Source organism: Herpailurus yagouaroundi, unplaced genomic scaffold (genome assembly GCF_014898765.1).
Source record: "Herpailurus yagouaroundi ecotype Mexico unplaced genomic scaffold, PumYag 140, whole genome shotgun sequence".
NCBI classification, from domain to species: domain Eukaryota; kingdom Metazoa; phylum Chordata; class Mammalia; order Carnivora; family Felidae; genus Herpailurus; species Herpailurus yagouaroundi.
In genome coordinates, this window is record NW_024412395.1 from 34914451 (window position 1) to 34934271 (window position 19821).

The following is a 19821-nucleotide window of genomic DNA, read 5'->3' on the forward strand; positions in this document are numbered from 1 at the left end:
CAGTTATTTTTATGACTGAATAATATTCCATTTGTAGATCTACCTCATTGTATTTATCCATTCACCAGTTGAATATTTGGTCATTGTTTGGTTTTATTTTTTTTTAACTTTTTGGCTGTGAGTAGTGCAATGCTACTATGAACATCTCTGTGCAAGTTTTGTGTGGTTTATACCTCTCTCTTTGGTATGTACCTAAGAAAAGTGCTGCGTTATATGGTAAAAAAATTCTGTATTTAACTTTTTTAGGAACTGGCAAAAGTTTTCCAAAGCAGTTGTTCCATTTTACATTCTCACTAGCAATATATGAATGTTTCATATAAGGTTGTAAAACATTAAAACATACACTATAGTCTTTAGTGACACATACATAGGTAGTAAAAATATTTTAGCATACCCATAAGAATGATAAATACCAAACTATCCCTCATCCTAGCAAACTAGGATGAGGGATCAAAACTGGGTACACAGGGGCTTACTTGTATTTATAAAATTTTATTTATTAAGTTGTACATGAAACATCTAGAGATTATTTTATTCTCAGCATGTTTTTGTGGTCTGAAGTATTTCATAATCAAAATAACAATTAAAAAGTGAATTGTTAAAAAGCATGATGAGAGTATCATCACTGAATTATGTTGCATTTTTACTTGATTGACTTTTACAAAATTTCAAAATCAGGAGATACTTCTTTTCTGCTAATATAGAGGGATAAGGATATAAAAATTATGACTTTAGCAATATTTTAAAATCTAATCTCTTTTAATAAACACATAATTTCAAATATGGTCAAACCTGAGTATTATATTCATATGGACTTATCACAGTGATAAGCAGGAAAGATGGTAGAATTCTAGAGCTGTTCCTTTTTTAAAAGGAATAATAAAAGCCAAAAAATAAACAGGCTTAGCAAACAGCTATACTTTACAAGTAGGAGAGAAAAATACAGAATCTAGTTAACCTCAGTTAAATGCCAGAACTCACTTTTAAAAACCATGCAAACTGCTTCACACTATTATAATGGATGGAAAGCAATTATTGTGACAAGTGTAAAAATGACAAGCCAGAAATTTAAGAAATGTAATAGATTTTTACCTAGTATAAGTTCTAGACTCAAACACTAGGCTATGACATGGAAACTATTTGCGTCCAGCTTTTGTCCTTGTACAAAGATGACTAATTCTTCTACATGGGAAGTCAGACCAGGCTGTATATTTTAGAGGTTTAAAATATTTAACCACTTTTTTTTCTTTTCTCTTTTCTTTTCTTTTTTAGAGAGAGAGTACAAGCACAAGTCAGGGAAGAGGAAGAAGAGAGAGAGAGAGAGAGAGAGAGAGAGAGAGAGAGAGAGAGAGAGAGAGAATCTTAAGGAGGCTCCACTCAGCACGGAGCCCAACGCAGTGCTCAATCCCCCGCCCTGCAGCTCGTGATCTGAGCTGAAATCAAGAGTTGGGCGCTCAACTGACTCAGCCACCCAGACGCCCCTTAACAATTTTTTTATGTCATAATAAATTCAGGGGGCCAAGATGGCAGAGCAGCATGGAAGTTCCCGGCTTGTCTCATCCCTGAAATGCAGCTAGATCAGCACCAAACCATTTTGCACACCTAGAAAATTGATCTGAGGATGAACACAACAATCTGCATAACTTGAGCCATAGAACTCGGCAGATACAGAGCTCAGAGAGGTGAAATGGAGGAGAGAAAAGCCACAGGGGGTAGGGAGCTGTTTTTGCGGAGAGGGGACAGAGAAAGGAGGGGAGAGTGCGTGAGAAGCACTCTCCCCAGAAGTAGGTGGAGAGAAAGAGAAAGAGTGGAAACACCCACACGGACTGAACAAGAAAGGGAGAAAGAGGCTTCAATTCCATTAGGACTCTATAAACAGGGGACAGCAGAGTCAGAAATTCTGTAGCTCAGTATCTAGCAGTGCCCTGGTGGGAAGGGCAAATTCCCAGGAGCAGGCAGTGAGATCTGAGGGGTCCGTGGGCCACACAAGAAGCGGTTCCTCTGCTAGGAGGGCATTTGGTAGAGGCCATATGGCCTCCTCACAGGGAAAGGTCCCAGTGGACCCTACCTGGAGAACAGCCACATGTGCTCATATTGGAACAAAGACGCAAGGGTGTGGTGAAACCTGGTGCCGGCCGTGTGTTGTTTTGCCATAATCTCTGAACCTCTGCTGCCGGGCAATTGCACAAACTTTTTCTGGGGCAAGCAGGCACCCAGCCACAATCTCGGAACCTCTGCAACAGTGACCGCACAAACATTCCCAGGGGCGAGCCAGGACCCAACCACTGCTCGGCAAGACCCTCCCCAGAGTGCTGGAGTCAGTCCAAACCACAGGGCTCTCAGAAGTGAGGGGTTTGGAAACAGCCCCATATAAGATATAATTCAGGAGGGAGGTGCTGCTGCCAGGCTGACAGCTTGGAAGCCGACAGCATAGATGTGGGGAGTGAATGGAAGCTGAAGACAAAGGAGGGGTGCTTGATTGCCGGTCACAATTGCTGAGCGCAATTATTCTGGTACCAGAGACTGGGAAGCTGGGTGATGCCATTTTCACCTCTCCCAAGCATGCACACACACCTGCACGTGCACCACAACAATCCACCTCAGTAAGCTAAGCAGCACCATCTAGTGGAGAACAGCTGTTACACCAAGCCCCGTCCAACTGCGCCAACCAAGCTCAGGCCCTAGAGGACCACCACAAGTCTCTCCACCTGCTTAGTGCTTCACAGTTGACTTCCAGGGGAAACTAGATGTAATTTCATTCGGATTTCATTCTGTTCACGGGTCCATCTATTCATTTCTTGTCTTTGTTCTTTTCTTATTCTTGGATACAGAAAGAGAAAAATTTATTTTTATTTTCTGGGGTTTTTTAAATTTTTATTTTTTTTTTTTACTATTTTAACTTTTTAAAACATTTTTTGTGGTTTACTTTCTTCATTTCATTCTATTTTATTGCATACACTTTTTAAATTTTTAAATGTTTTCTTACTTTTTTTCTTTTCTTTCCCACATCTAATGAATTCGGTGAATTCAAAAGTACAGACAAGAAAAAAAAACTTCTACCAACCTCTTTTGAAACCATGATGCTTATCTTTCCAGACATTTTTCTACATGAATATGGAAAAATAAAAATATATGCAAAACTAAATAAAATAGAATTGTATGTATGAGGTGCCTCCAAAAAGAGCACCCAAAAGCTGATACCTCCTTCCCTGCCAAAGTTATGAACAAGTTGAGAAACAAAGAATAAAATATCATTGCTATTACTAACAGATGCTGTAGGTTTATTAGACAAATGGGCTTGCTAATTGTGAACCTCAGAGGAAAGCATGTCTTAGCACTAAACAGGCACAGACTGCTCCCTGCAGGATAAGCCTCTGCACAACTTATTCCATGGAGGAGATGAGAAATCACTCGATGGCTGTGGAAAGACTCGCTAGCTCTGACACATCAATGAAGTGCATCCACTGGGCCAACTAGTCTCAAATTTACCAGTCAGATAAGTCATTACATCAAGGTTGAAATGACTAAGGGAGCCAGAGCAGACTCAGGGTGAACACTAACGGAATTCCCTTCTCAGCAAGGAAACCTCAGAGGTAGAGAAAAAGTATTCCTCACTAATACTTGTGATCATATTAAATGTATTATTTGCTAACTTGCATTTGTACTTATATAAACACCTATGTTCATAATTATACACCTATAACAATATTTTTAAATAACAGTGTGATGTACCATATATACAGAGTGGCCACAAAATACCTATGCAATCAACACATTGATTTTTTTTAAATGCTTTCTCTGCCTTAAGTGCATTGTTTTTTACTATTTTTTTAAGTTTATGTATTTATTTTGAAAGAGAGAGCATGTGCACATGGGCTCATGAGTGGGGAGGGGAAGAGAGAGAGGAAGAGAAAGAAACCCAAGTGTGGAGCCCAATGTGGGGCTTGATCTCACAAAACATGAGATCATGACCTGAGCCAAAATCAAGAGTTGGACGTTCAACCAACTGAACCCCCCGAGGAGTCCCAATACACCGTGATTTTAAATCCACCACGTACTCAGCCTCTCTTATACTCACTGATATCACTCATACTGATGCCCCACATAGAAGAAATATAAGATAATTAAAAGTGGTCAGGATTTCACACAGAGGCCCTTCAGCATACTTTGTCTTTCATATGTCTCCACCCGACCTCTCTTCCTCTCCTCAATCCCAATAATGAAGGTAAGCTCCATGATGGCAGGAATTTTTGTTTTGTTCACTATTATTTCTAGTGCATGGAACAGTCTGAAGCACACAGTAGATACTCAGTAAATTCTGGTTTTGATAAATAAATTGAATGATGCTGGTTGCTCCTCCACATCCTATTGCCGTGTGTACAATGATGCCCAATGTGGTCTTTCTAAAGTGTGCACAAAGTTTTGGACTAGCAAGAGCTTCTGGCCAGCTAGTTTGCTGAGCAAACATCCAAAGGGGCTATACAGGATCAAACTTCACTAGCAACACCATGTGGCAATAAAAGGCAATAGCACTAGTGGGCTTATGAGGTTCCAGTTCTCTGCTTGTTTACTAAAGAGGAATGACAATACCTTTTTGGGAGTCTTAACCAAAAGCCAAGGTAAGTAGGGAAGGGACTGTCTCAAGAAGGAGGCAAAAGGCTTCCTGTGCTGTGATATACAGGTGACTTCAATGGAGTCTGAAAAGCAAATCACATTTATTATACATGACTTGCCAGTCTCATGCTCATCCTTCTCTTTGCTTATGACAGGGTTTTGTTTTTGCTGTACAGATCTAACACTCCTTTTCATACTATCATTTGATACAGTGTTTAGAACTACCTGATGATTCGACATTAAGCTATATTCTCTTTTATATATGTATTATTTCTCGTTAATAGGTAAATCTTTAGTCTCTCTGGAATTTCATTTGGTACATGGAAAGAAGGATAGAAAAATATTTTTACTAATTATTTGTCAGTAGTTCTAACATCTAAGAATCTATCATTTCCTCTTTGATATGAGAAGCCAAGCATCATCATTTACCAAATTTCGTCAGTACACATATGCATACAAAGAGTTGAATCTGATTTGAGACCATCTAATAACCTACCCATTATTGATTACTCGACTTTTAATGATTATTTTTTCAATTTCAATCCTGTGATACACAATTAAATGTGAAATCTATTTAATACCTACCAAAAACCATTCCAACAATTTTAAGTATATCTAAACAGTGTTTTTTATTTTATTTTTATAGAAAATGCAAAAATCCTGATTTGAATACTCTATCCAGCATAGTTTATGGTCTACAAATACAGGGCTCACTTTTTTAAAAAAGTATAAAATCTGAAGACTTTATAATGGTCTGCCAAAAAGGATTTCATTTTTCAAGTGAACTAAGTAACAGTCAAATTATGTACTTAGGAGCATTTTAAACTCCTGGAAAAAATTTTAAATATTATAATTAAGGAACCATTCTTTTATAGCACTGTCACTTTGCCCAGTGTTGGGGGCATACTTCACATTATCCTGTGTCAAATGCATAGAGTGGGAGAGAGTTTAAAAAGCCCTCCTGCGGCCTAAATTCTAAATTTCCAGGGTTTGGTGGGTGTAAGTCATAATGTTTCATCACCAGGTTTTGATTATTGTATATAGAAAGCCTCAAATATCCTGAAATATTTCAGAAAGATTCTAACAATATCATATTCCATCAATACCTATAAAGAACAAAAAGGCGCCCCCTCTACACAGTGCATTGTGTTTAGCATAAAAATTTAAGAAGAATTCAAGTCTACCGAGAAAACTTTTTTTTTTAATTTTTTTTTTTAACGTTTTATTTATTTTTGAGACAGAGAGACAGAGCATGAACAGGGGAGGGGCAGAGAGAGAGGGAGACACAGAATCAGAAACAGGCTCCAGGCTCTGAGCCATCAGCCCAGAGCCCGACGCGGGGCTCGAACTCACGGACCGCGAGATTGTGACCTGAGCTGAAGTCGGACGCTTAACCGACTGCGCCACCCAGGCGCCCCTACACAGAAAACTTTTAATGAAATAGGCTCTACCTGTAATTTTTAAAATTTAACTATATAAAAGAAAAATGCTCAGAAGAGATTTATAAGGTTCCTCCTACTATGTTTGCAAATAAAAACTCACGACTGGTCTGCCTCCAACCATGGCAGAGTGTCCGCTATCAGATTTGCTATTCTACCAAAAACAAGAACAAAACAGGCCACAATATATAATGCAATTGTGTTCAGGAAATGAATAACAGGCAGTGCAGGTCTGAGATCTTTGAGGGAAGGGAAATGTGAAGTAAGCCCCATAATGTCCCTAGTTTTTGCCTGGGAATACTTTCCTGTCCCAACACAAGGAGAACTAGCCCAAGTAGAGCAACAGACCAAATTTCTGAGCACAGGGACTTACCATGGGTCCTCGGTCAAGGGCTAGGCTACTTGAGTCTCTAAGAAGTCTAGCAGAGATCACCGACTATGGGGCTGAAAGGCTGTGCAGTGCAGGGAGTCTTTGCAGTTCTTGTTTGTGTTCCCACAAAATTCAGATATTGAAGCCCTAACCCACAGTGTTGCTGTATTTGGAGAATAAACCTCTAAAGGTTAAATGAGGTCATAAGGATGGGATCTTGATCCAATAGGATTAGTATCCTAATAAGAAGAGAACACAGAGCTCACTATCTCTCTCTCTCTCCATACATGCACCAAGAAGAGGTCATGCAAGCACACAATGAAAAGGTAGCCATCTGCAACCCAAGGGTAGAGACACCTCACCAGACACCAACCCTGCTGGGACCTTGCTCTTGGACTTCCCAATTTCCAGAACTGTGAGAAAATAAATTTGTTGTTCAATTCACCTAGTCCAAGGTAATTTGTTATGGCAGCCCAAGCAGACTAATACTCCACCCAACTAGAGTACAGAGAATATTTCAGGCATTCAACTGAAACACCAAAAGAGAATAAAGGCCCCCTATAATTTAATTCAATATCAAAACAGACCTGTCACACAAAGAAAACCAAAACGATCCTCTAATAACATAATTACCTGACAGAAAAAACTCAGGACTCTTTAAAGGAAGACAACATAACCTAGCCTCCTTGCAAAGAATAATCATAGTGAACAGCATAATATAAAAAATTACCAGTATACGAGAAAGTATCCCATAATCAAGATAAAAGTAATCAATAAAAAGAGATAATAACACAACTGAAATATCAGAAATAGCAAAAGAAAAAAGTACTTTAAAGCAGGTGTTACCAAGAACTTAAACCAAAGGCTGGTGAGTGCTCAGCAGGGAAAAGGAAACTATAAAATTGAATTTGTGGAACTAAACGGTACAATATCAACCAAAAAATTCACCAGATGGGTTTAAAAGCAGAATGGAGACCACAGAAACAGTGAATGTGAAGAAAAATCAATAGCAGTTATCAAATTTGAAGAATAAAAAAAAATTTTTTAACTGAACAGTCTCCATATATTGATTTTTTAAAACTTGCTATGTAACCAATTACTGCAAATTAGTAGTTGAAAACACCCATTATTAGTTCATAGTCGTACAGTTAAAATCTATGCAGCCTTGGCTAGGTTCTATGCTCAGAGTATTACAAGGCTTATTGTTGGTGTTTGATGTTACTTAGCTTAAACATGATAACTAGATTCATGCATATTGGAACTATGTAAAGTGAGGCCTACCTGTACATTAAAGAAAGCCAAGTTTAAATCTTTCCTCAAATGTGCATGAACTATCAAAACCTAGAAATAATCTAGGACAATATACATAATATATTCTCCAAATACAATGCTTTTTTATTAGACCAAATGTAATACCCAACCAGATGGAAATTAACAATGAGGCATATAAATAATTAAGACTGTAACAAAGCAATACAAAAACTTGTTATAAATAGGATATGACATATCAGTATCTTGGGACATAACTAAAGCAATGCTTAGAAGGTAGACAAAATTTGTTTTTTATGTATTAGTAAGAAAAAGACTAATTATTTTTATACCTTAAAATTGTAGTAGGAGAATAGGAGAAAACTGGAAAAAACTTTTTTTCAATAGCAAAAATAAACTGGAAAATGGAAAGTAAATGAATAGAATTCATTTTTGGTTTGTAACAGGAAACCACAGCTGACAGCTTTTACTAAAGATATAAACATGTTCTTTCTTTGGACCAATTCATTATGAACTAAATAATTACTGAAAATATAGTAGAGCCAATTCTTTCTAGTTTGTAAATAAATCATGGGGCACCTGGGTGGCTCAGTTAAGCATCCGACTCCATCTCAGCTCAGGTCATGATCTCATGGTTTGTGAGGTTGAGCCCTGAGTCAGGCTCTGTGCTGAGAGGCTACTTGGGATTCTCTCTCCCCCCATCTCTCTCTCTGCCCCTTCTCTGCTCGCACTCTCTCCCTCTCAAAATAAGTAAATAAACTTTAAAAAATAAAATAAATCATACATGCTTAATGACTAAAATAACAATATACACTTGTTATTAAGTTTCCAGACCGTACAATTTTTGTGTAAATTTACACTAAAAATATTTAAATGTCCAAAGCCTCAACCTGACGTTTATAAATATTTCACCTCTTTCTCTGACTTCAATAACACCCATACTTAGCATTCTACAATACTTGGGTTTAACATACATTTTCTCATTTACTCCTCATTTAATGTCTTGATTTGTTTGGGTATATTTCATTGCTGTAAATCTTCAGTTTACTCTGGGGAAAGCAGTAATATAAATTTTACCTTAAAATACACTGTTCATGGGGAGTGACTCCATCAGTTAAGCATCCCACTCGTGGTATCAGCTCAGGTCATGATCTCATGGTTCCTGAGATAAAGCCTGACATCAGGCTCCACATTAGGCTCTGTTCTGACAGCATGAAGCCTGCTGGGGATTCTCTCTCCCTCTCCATCCCTCTCTCTGCCCTTCCCCCACTTGCATGTGAGCGAACATGCTCACTCGCTCTCTCTCAAAATACATAAACATTTAAAAACATACACTGTTCATTATCTTTTAAAATGAAAACCTACTTACCACTCTGAGTGCTGAATGATAGGTAATAATTTTTTTTAATGTTTATTATTTTTGAGAGAGAGAGACAGAGAACAAGCAGGGGAGGGGGGGGAAAGAGAGAGAGAGAGAGAGAGAGAGAGAGAGAGAGAGAGAATCAGAAGCAGGCTCCATGCTGTAAGCTGTCAGCATAGAACCTGACGTAGGGCTCGAGCCCACAGCCTCATGAGATCATGACCTGAGCTGAAGTTGGGCGCTTAACCCACTGAGCCACCTAGGCGCCCTGGTAATTTAATTAAGAAGTAACAGCTTCAAAACATTTTACATATACTAAACCAGTTACACTTCAATCCAACAAAGTAAGGATTCCCCATATTGTAGATGAGGAAACATACACAGAAAAGTAACACAAGATCACACAACTAGTAAGTAGTAAAACAGGGATTTCAATTTGGGAAGTCTAGCTCAGAGTATCCTCTCTAGTGTAAATATTAAACAAACTGCCTCTTGAGTGCAATTTTTGTTCAAAACTGCTAACGTAGCTCTTCCCAACAAGTTAATTTTCGGTTTCCCTATATACGAATATTTTAAACATACTGAATAGGACAAACACAAATTCAAGTCTTATTTATAAGGAAAGGATCATCCAGTATCATCTAATCTACAGCCACATCATCTAAAAATGCAATATATTTATAGCTTCTTGCTTTGGTAGAATACTTAGAAGAGTGACTGCCACTCTTTTGATTTCACGTGTTACCACTAACATTTTTGGGGGGGACTAGGAAGAGTTAGGTGAGTTAGGCACGTAAGGAAGTTAGGGAGGGGGAAAACCACATCAAAATCACCTTTTACTGCCTTCTAATATTACAAACCATCTGTTAAAAAAGGCAAAAGGTCTGGGCGCCTGTGTGGCTCAGTTGGTTAAGCATGTGACTTAGGCTCAGGTCATGATTTCATAGTTCATGGGTTCGAGCCCAGCATCGGGCTCTGGGCTGACAGCTGAGTCGGGACCCTGCTTCGGATCCTTTGTCTCCCTCTCTCTCTGCCCTTTCCCCACTCACACTCTGTCTCTCTCTCAAAACCAAATGAAACATTAAAAAAAAAAAAATTTTTTTTTAAAGGCAAAAGGTCTAAGACCAACCTTTATATTCCTGCAAGTTCACTTTCTGACTGGCTATTACTTCCAAGGTCCCATCTCTAACCTGTCAGATGAGACCCATACCACCTCCCAACTCCACAAAATGGGCATGCTCATTTCCACAAACACACTTACATTAGGGAAAAAGGAAGAAAACAGAAAGGTAGTAAGCATAATTGTAATTGACCTATCAGGAAACCTCATGTGCAAGCTGGAAAAAAGGAAAAATGAGTCTCCGAAGTAGCCAAAACGTCATAAGCAGAGGAGAATCAAAAGCAGTTAGACTGGACAGGGGATCATATGACCTCTGCAAACTAAGGAAATCATCATGCATACTCTGTATGCACCTGTGAAGTACACATATCACCCATTAAACACTTAAGACCTGTCTTCTATACACCCAGCTCTGAAACTACCTTACTAGCCTAAGGTCTCTAGGTAGGTCACCTCAGCTCAGACACAAATCTGAATCATGTTCTTATTTGTAAAATGGAAATTAAGATGGCTGCCATGCTTAAAAGAGGAGTTGTGAAAAGTAGATGAAACACTTAAACAGATACTTCAAAAAAGAGGCTATTCATTCATTCATTTTTTTAAGTAAGCTCTACATTCACCATGGGGCTTGAACTCACAACTCCAAGATCAGCAATCGTATGCTTCATCAACTGAGCCAGCCAGGTGCCCCTCAAATAAATATGTTCAAAGGTGTCCAACATCAATAGTCATCAGATAAATGCATATTAATACAATAGTGAGGTAACACTAGAATGGCTAAAATTCTTAAAGTATACCACCAGTTACAAATTTCTGACATGAAATTGAAGTCATATGAGCTAAAAATAAATAAATGGCATGCTTCAGAATACTGACTATGTTATGTGGGGCACCTGGGTGGCTCAGTCAGTTGAGTGTCCGACTTTGGCTCAGATCATGCTCTCGCGGTTCCTGAGTTCAAGCCCCACATCGGGCTCACTGCTGTTAGCACAGAGCCTGCTTTGGATCCTCTGTCTCCCCTCTCTACCCTTCCCCAGCTTATGTTCTCTCAAAACTAAACAAACAAACAAACATTAAAAAAAAAACAAAACACTGATTTTCAGAGGACAATGTCTGATCTGTGTCACACTGACCTTCTTAGGTTCAATCCCTAAACTAAATACAAATTAAATATTTATTCACTATCAAGTAAAGCAACAGAGCCTCATTAGGCAATAATGTTAAAAAAAAAAGTTCTTCCCCTTCCACCCTCAAGGGCATAGCACTACTAGGAAAACCAAAACATGTCTATGCTAGATTTAAGCAGAGTTTTTAGAAAAGAATGTTAAGATAATTCATCCCATGACATATGAAAGCAAAAGAAGCTGGTCAGATTACAATAAAAAATCCCTTTTAGTTCAAATGAACTAAATTCTGAGCCACTACAATTATCATGTTGCATGTGAAAATTAATAAATGCTTCATAAAAGAATATTTACTGACCAGAGTCTGAGAGTTTTTAGATACAATAAAAATTTCACTAGCAAACAAGTTTTTTTCATCCTATATCATTATTATCATTTAAAAATCCTATTAAATAGGGATATTGCACATAATACAAATTTTCAATTTTTCATTTCTCTTCATACTTTTATAAAAGACCTATTAAATACAACTTCTGAGGATGCACTGAAAGTCAGTCAGAACTGTAAGTACTTCATGGGATCTTCAGTTTTCAACATTCCTTAACCAGAGGAAACTAAAGAAAATCCTCCTTGAACGGAACAGTGATGGCTGATACAAGCAAGCCTCAATGGTAAAGAAACAGAAGTGGTTTACAGGGTGTTGTAGGAGAGGTGCTTATCCTTCAGACACCAGCAGATATACGCCCATTAAAAAAAATAACGTTAAGGGTGGTCTAAAAGATGGGAGCAAAATTTATTACTCCAAAAGAAAACTGAAGGTGCCAATAAGCCAATGTGAAACTCAGCCCTAAAAAGGAAAGGATACGAGAAAAAGAGGAGCAACATCAAAATGTCTCAGGTTTCTAGAACTATTCTCAGCAATGGGGATTGACAAATATTGCTGATTGACAGATATCTGAAATAGGAAAGAAGACCATAGGTAAAAACATTTTTGAAAACTTTGTAAAAGACAAAGTGAAAAACCAAAAGGAGTCAGGAGGGAAAAGGCTAGATCTGGGGATAAAGGCAACCAAGGAAGGAAAAAAATAAATTTGAAAAAAAATACATATCCTTAAGTTTTATTTTGATATTTAGGGGACAGATGCTCAGAATTATCAGTTGTCGAGTAACCAGACTTTGTTATTCTATACTACACACTATAAATAAGGTCTACTCTTTTATCACTCAAAACACCTTTACGTTTCTTTCATTTAAACAAACAAACAAAAAAAAAAGTGGCATCAAGACACATCCACCTAAGAACACTTCTATGGTATTATGTTGTATATTCATTCACTTGTAGAAAAATTATTCTCTTGCCCTCTTGCCTTACTTTCAAACTACAATCTAAGAAAGCTTAGAACTAAATATTATTGTAAGGAATAAAAACATCTATTTTTAATTACCAACATCATCAATTCACATGAAACAAAAATTATAATGCCTTTTCTCTTAAATTCTAAGAGCATAAAAGAAATTTCCTTTTAGGATTTCACCACTCTGATCATAAACCCAAATGAAAGAACAAAGGCCAAAAACAGCTAAGACAGAGGAACTTGCCCAAGGCCACTGGCATTTCAATGTGGTATTGGTGCAGAATAGATAGAGAATAGTGTAGAAGGACAGGAAGCAGAGACACAGACTTCATAAAAGGAAATGTACTGTAAGGAGAGAGTGTTTCCAAAGTCATGGGGAAAGGACAAACAATGCAATAAGTAGTGATTAGACAACTGATTGTTGCCTACTATAGACTGATTATCCAAATTCCTCCTCAGATCCTATGCAAAGATCAAGTCCAGGTGGATTAAAGACCTAACTATGAAAATCAAAACTCTAAACTTTCAGAAAAAATATGAGAAGATCCTTATAACCTAAGGGTACAGAAGGCTTTCTTTTTTTTTGTAAAGTTTATTATTTATTTTTGAGAGAGAAGGAGAGAAAGAGAGAAAGCAAGCAGGGGAGAAGCAGAGAAAGGGAGACAGAGGATCTGAAGCAGGCTCCGCGCTGTCAGCACAGAGCCCAATGCAGGGCTCGAACCCACGAACCGTGAGATCATGACCTGAGCTGACGTTCCACGCTTAACCCATGGAGCCAGCCAGGTGCCCTGAGAAGGCTTTCTTCAAATAAGAAAAATGAGGGCACCTGGGTGGCTTAGTGTCACACTTCAGCTCAGGTCATGATCTCATGGTTCCATGGGTTCAAGTCCCACTTGGGGCACTGTGCTGACAGCTCAGAGCCTAGAACCTGTTTCAGATTCTGTGTCTCCCTCTGTCTCTGCCCCTCCCTCATTTGCACTCTTTCTGACTCTCTCTCTCAAAAATAAATAAACATTAAAATAAATTAACAATAAATTTATTTTTTTTAATTTTTTTTTATTTTTTTTTTCAACGTTTATTTATTTTTGAGACAGAGAGAGACAGAGCATGAACAGGGGAGGGTCAGAGAGAGAGGGAGACACAGAATCTGAAACAGGCTCCAGGCTCCGAGCGGTCAGCACAGAGCCCAACACGGGGCTCGAGCTCACGGATCGCGAGATCGTGACCTGAGCCGAAGTCAGCCGCTTAACCGACTGAGCCACCCAGGCACCCCAACAATAAATTTAAAAAACAAGAAAAATGAAATCAGACAGTATCACTAAATTAAAACTTAGATTTTCAGGGCACCTGGGTGGCTCAGTTGGTTAAGCGTCCGACTTCAGCTCAGGTCATCATCTCATAGTTTGTGAGTTCAAGCCCCACGTCAGGCTCTGTGCTGACAGCTCAGAGCCTGGAGCCTGCTTCAGATTCTGTGTCTCCCTCTCTCTCTGCCCCTCTCATGCTCTGTCTCTCTCTGTCTCTCAATAATAAATAAACATTAAAAATTTTTTTTTAAATTAAACTTAGATTTTCTTAATAAAAGACATCAGAAAATAAAACACAACAAATTGAGATATACACCTGCAACTGACATAACCAACAAAAGATTAGGAGAGAATGTACAAGGAACTCTAAACTCAGTAAGAAAAAATAACCCAACAGAAAAATAAGTAACAAGCAGATAATGTATAGAAAACAGAATAACCACGAAATAGATGAAAAGATGCTCAACTTTACTAACAATGAAGTTGAAATGAAATGAAAACACTGCCTACCCTATTTCACACCTATCAAATGGGAATAAATTTTAAAAAATATGGCAATACCCAGTGTTTGTAATGATGTGGAACAAGAACGAACTTCACTACCACTGCAGGTGGGAGTAAAATCTCCCACAAGCACTTGGAAAGGCAGTTCTACACTAATATTTTGCAAGTTTTCACTATCTAAACTTTAATTAAGGCATTCTCCTTCAAGACACAATCCCTAGACAATCTCTCACTCATGTAAACAAGAAAACATGAGTAAGAGCCTTTACTGCACTGTTGTCTATAGGAAAAATGGAAAAAACTTCATGTCCATTAATAGGAGAATGAACAAATAATGTGGTACATTTGTACAGTGGAATATTACACAACTATTAAAATTAATGGAAGTAGAGCAATAAATATCAACAGAAATAATCAACAAAAATGCTGAGGTGCATTCACAAAATGCAAATAACAAAGAATGACACTTTTTATAAAGTTTACAAACAAATAAAATACATACAGTATATTTGTATGTATATTATATCTTTTTGGAGTGTTTAACTCTGAGAAGGAAGGAAAAAGAATTGGATCAGGTAGCTACTAAATACACCAGAGAAATTAAACTCTATCAGGAATTTTTCTTAAAAAAAAAAAAAGTGTATAAAATATTAGGCTGGACAGAGTTGGCTGATAGGAAAAGGACTTTATGTCATAACCTATACTTTATGTTAAAATACATTAATTAAAATTTGTAACTATCTGAAAGCTTAACACTGTAAGCAAAATACAGAATGAAATTGGCTGTTAAAGCTACCATTCTCATCCATAAGCAAAAAAATTTTTAATTGTAAGTTTTTGCAAAGATCACAGCAACCTCATTGTGTTCAAGCAAGTATGTTAATAAGTATGTAAATGTTATAAATTTGAACATATTAAGTAAATTGTATTATAGGAATACTATCCATTTTTTATGTAAACATTTTTTTTTAATTTTTTAATGTTTGTTTATTTTTGAGAGAGAGAGAGAGAGAGAGAGAGAGAGAGACAGAGCGTGAGCCAGGGGAGGGTCAGAGAGAGGGAGACACAAAATCTGAAGCAGGCTACAGGCTCTGAGCTATCAGCACAGAGCCCAACGCTTGGCTCGAAATCACACACTGTGAGATCAGGTGAAGTCAGAAGCTTAACAGACTGACCCACCCAGGCGACCCTCTTTGTTTTTTGTTTTTTTTTTTTAAAGTAAGCTCTATGCCCAACCTGGGGCTTGAACTCAGGACCCCCAGATAAAGAGTTGCATGCTCCACCCACTGAGCCAGCCAGATGCCCCTATAAGCATTTCTTATAAAACGTCACTGGAGAAGATTCCATGACCAAAAGCCCAAGTTACCTCATGGGCAAGCTCGTCTAACACAAATGAAAGAAACAGCAATATGTGCATTCAAATGTCACTTAAAAAAGTCTACTTTTAAGATGAAAGTTCGCCCTTCAATGCACTGTGTCAGAAGCATTTTACAGAGATAGAATTTGAGCTCAGCTTTGTGAGACACAAGTTAGTGTATCTGTAAGGGAGGCAATACCAAGGTTGTTGAAAAAAGAAAAAGGTGGGGTGCCTGGGTGGCTCAGTCGGTTAAGTCTCCGACTTCGGCTCAGGTCATGATCTCATGGTTTGTGAATTTGAGCCCTGCGGTAGGCTCTGTGCTGACAGCTCAGAGCCTGGAGCTTGCTTCGGATTCTGTGTCTCCCTCTCTCTCTGCCCCTCCCTCCCTCCCTCCCTCCCTCTCTCTCTCTCTTTCTCTCTCTCTCTCAAAAGTAAAGACAAAAAAAAGAAAAGAAAAGAAAAAAGCTACCACTGAATAGTAAATGGTACAAAGGCAAAGAATGGCAAAAAAAAAAAAAAAAAGAAAAAGGTTGTCTGGCTTGAGTATCAAGAAAAAGGATGTCCGAGTAAGAACCAGACGTGGAGAGTAGAACAGACGTCCTGACTTGGGAAGCAATGTAGGGAAACTGAGAAAATTGGTACAAAATATAAGGAAATGACATCTTCCTTTTTAACACTAACCACTCAATCCTCCTACTGTGGTTCTGTCCCTCATGTTTCACTCTCCCCTTGGAATTCCCTCACAATGGCTGCCCCAACCAGGCTCCACCTCAAGAACGCTTACACACCTTGGGGGTGACGGAGGATGGTGGCATGTGTGTGGATATATTTTTTTCTTCAGCCCAGCTTCAAAGGAATTTTATGGACCAAAAAATAAATGCAGATTTGAAGAAATCCAATAAAATATTTAAAGATCTCTAATGCTACGACAGCTAACATACCCTTCAGGGTTTACAGGATCTGACTCCAAGAAAAAAATAGGAACCTGCCAAAGATCCTTACTTCCTAGGCTTTGGCCTGCTTCCATCTGACAAGTCATTTACCATCAACAACTTATGAATGCCTTCGTAGACATTCTGACCCACTACAGCTTTTTCTCAAGGTCTGAGGAAAGAATTTCTTCCCCACATGAATAATGTCAGAAAGAATTCTCAACCTCCAGTGAAACTGCACCTACAAAAGGAATGTAGTTTCATCTCTAAAAACCCTTAATTATAAAATGACCATATACAATTCTGCAGGCAGAATTGCTGTCAGGAAAGGAGTGGGGGAGAGAGAGAATAATGTCAACACCTTTACAGAGAAAGCATGTGCCTGAAAAGTCCTTGCTGTCTCTTCAGGGAAGTTGACTTTTAAAGAAAAAAGGAATGTAAAGCATCTTGTGTATTTCTAGCACTGTATTTATCACACTATGTGACAATTATCTTTTTATATGTGTATGTATCCTCCATTAGACTGAGAGTTCCTCGAGGGCAGGGATTTCTGTGTCCCCAGAACTTAACACAAATCTGAAACACAGTAATCACTCAATGCCTGTGTGTTGAATGAAAAGTGAACAAAAGAATGACAAAGAAAATAAATATGAACAAAAGAATGACAAAAAAATCTGACTGAATCACAAAGGGTAAGTGAAAAGGCAATGACATTGCAAAGGAACATATTCCTGTAGACATTTTACATTAAATAATAACTTTCTTATATTACTTAACTATTTCAAATTTAAAAGAGATTTAAGTTCTGAAAAATGTGATATATAACTTTTCTTCTGTGATACAGAGTTAAGGGCAATTTAAACTCCTTCCTATTTCATTCCACTTTTTCTTCTAATTCCATTCATTTGTCTAACAGGAGTTAGCGGTGGGCCTTGATCCAACTTGCTTTTACTATCAAACTGACTTTTGGACAGTGACTTCAATCATACTTAAACTAACAAGGACTTGAAGCTCTGGTTGGTGGCACTGCCCATGAAATGATCTCTACACAGCAGTGGTTTTTGTTTGAACAGCAGTGCCTCTTTTACTACAGGGGCATTAAACTGTGATCCACTAAGACATTCAGGGACATCAAGAGTCACTTCGGGGAAGGGTTAGGAAGGCAAAACAGGCAGAGCAACTCCGTCCACTTCTACCAGTTTTCAAACAGAAAACAATAGGCTTCCGGGAAAGATTTCCCTTGAAGAAAGAGTTCTACAGATTTTCAAGTCAGAAAATAATTTGTCTTATTCTATTTTGACTTGTTTGATTTCACTAAGACAAAACGAAAGTCTTCAAATCAGCAATAAAAAGGAGAGGTCTCACTGGAACAACAGAAGACGTCCTTAGGTGTTCCTAAAAGCAGAGCCTGTGAGCCTCGACCTGATGCTTCCTAGATTTATGCCAGTCACCTGTGTTAATCCACCAAGAAAAAAGCTGAAAGAAATTATGGAAATACATAGTTGAAGACTATATAAGGGTCAAAAGATAATCATAAATTTTTTAGGTCTCTAGGAATAGAAGAAGGTTCTAACATACATTGTATTTGACTTTTGAACATGTTTTTGGAATCACATAACACACCAAAATAGGGCACTTTCTATTAAGTCTACTCATCATTAGAAAAATGTAACTGAAAAGGTGGCTCACCGCTTTGATGTGCTGTATTCTATGTGACTGGCAATTTTCAGCCATGGGTTTTTCCATTCCACTAAGTCCTAAAACTCTACCTAGGGTTCTGTTAACTCCTGCTACAGAAATGTATACGTGGCCAGTTTATTTTACTGTTTTTCTCATTCCACAATCACTAAAGACAGCAGCAGCACTCTTACAACTCCAACAAATAAAATAGTAGTTGTTCTGATCTGTTTTGACATTCTAGTGTTATCCTTTTCATACCCTAAGACACAGCATCTCGTAGCACTTGCGCCGTCCATGGATAGAGAGTAACACTCCCAAGCATTGTAAATAAATCCCGAAGCTATGCTATCAGAGCTTGGATGCGTTTGTATGTGAGTGAAGTGAAGTGAAATGGGTTTCTCCTACTGAACGGAGGCAAGTCGAGGTCCCTAGTGTTGCGCTGCCTCAGACAGCTGGGTCTGTCCACCGCTGCACCATCTCAAAGCCGGGGGTGAGGGGTGAGGGGAACGGTAATGAGCCAACTATAGAGGGAGCAGGAAGTTTGTATCATAAACTCCGCAATTGCTTAATTAGTCCAGTCCCCTGCGAGCCACAGGCTCTTCCCTATTCCTGCGATTGGCAAAGGGAAATAACCTCTTTTTCAGGGTGTCCAATCTCAGGTAAGAGGTACTCTCCAGGCTGCCAGCGACGCGCCAAGGTAGCCCCACTGAAACGTCCCCGCGACTAGGCAGCGGCGCCGCCCCCTTCTCTCCCTTTGCTTGGCTTTCCAGTCCTCGGAGTCGCCACCGCCCACTTTCTAGCACGACAAACAGCGTCCTGTGCGCGGGCCCAGCACTTACCCACGTCTTGCTCAAAGGGGTTTGCAGTGAACAGAGACATCTTGCCGGTGCCCAAGCCCTAAACGCTGTGGTCTGGCCGAGGCTCGGCGGCTGCTCCGAGCTGGGTGACCCGCGGCTGCCGCTTCCTAGACGGCTCCGCTCCGACCGCGTCCTCGCACTTCCGCCACCGCCACTGTCCAGCCCCCGCCTGACAGGCCAGCTGCCGATTCGCACTCCACCCCCTCGCTCCGGCCTAACTCCCCTCCCGGAACGAGGTCCCGCCGGCGCGGGGATTCTTTCAGCGCACCTGTCGCCTCCGCCTCTCAGGAAGAGGCAGCAGCCCTGTCCCAGACGTTCGTGGGGGGGGTCAGGCGGCCGCCGCGGCCACCTCTCCATCGCTAGGACCCCGGCAAGCCACGGAGCAGGGGACCTTCGGGGCCGGAAGTTGTCGCGCCTAGAACTGGGCAACCCTAGAGGCCCGGAAGCCGCTGTGCGTGCGGCGACACCCGGAGGGCCGCGGTGTTGCCGGATTTTCCGCCTTTGGAGTCTCTAGTTCTCGCTAATTTAATTCGTTC

At 39.3% G+C, this 19821-nt stretch overlaps 1 protein-coding gene across 3 annotated transcripts in view; it reads right to left on the reverse strand.

Moving 5' to 3' along the window:
* The window catches only part of STAM2 (signal transducing adaptor molecule 2), a 52208-nt gene extending 32788 nt beyond the window's left edge, over positions 1 to 19420 (reverse strand). For 2 of the 3 annotated variants that reach the window (XM_040475081.1, XM_040475080.1), the window contains exon 1: positions 19268 to 19420. In XM_040475081.1, coding sequence (XP_040331015.1) covers positions 19268 to 19307 — 40 coding nt within the window. In that variant the 5' untranslated portion in view covers positions 19308 to 19420. Of the gene's footprint in view, positions 1 to 2708; positions 2821 to 19267 lie in introns of all 3 variants that reach the window. The other variant, XM_040475082.1, reaches the window with a different exon arrangement.
* Between the last annotated feature and the right edge of the window lie 401 nt (positions 19421 to 19821).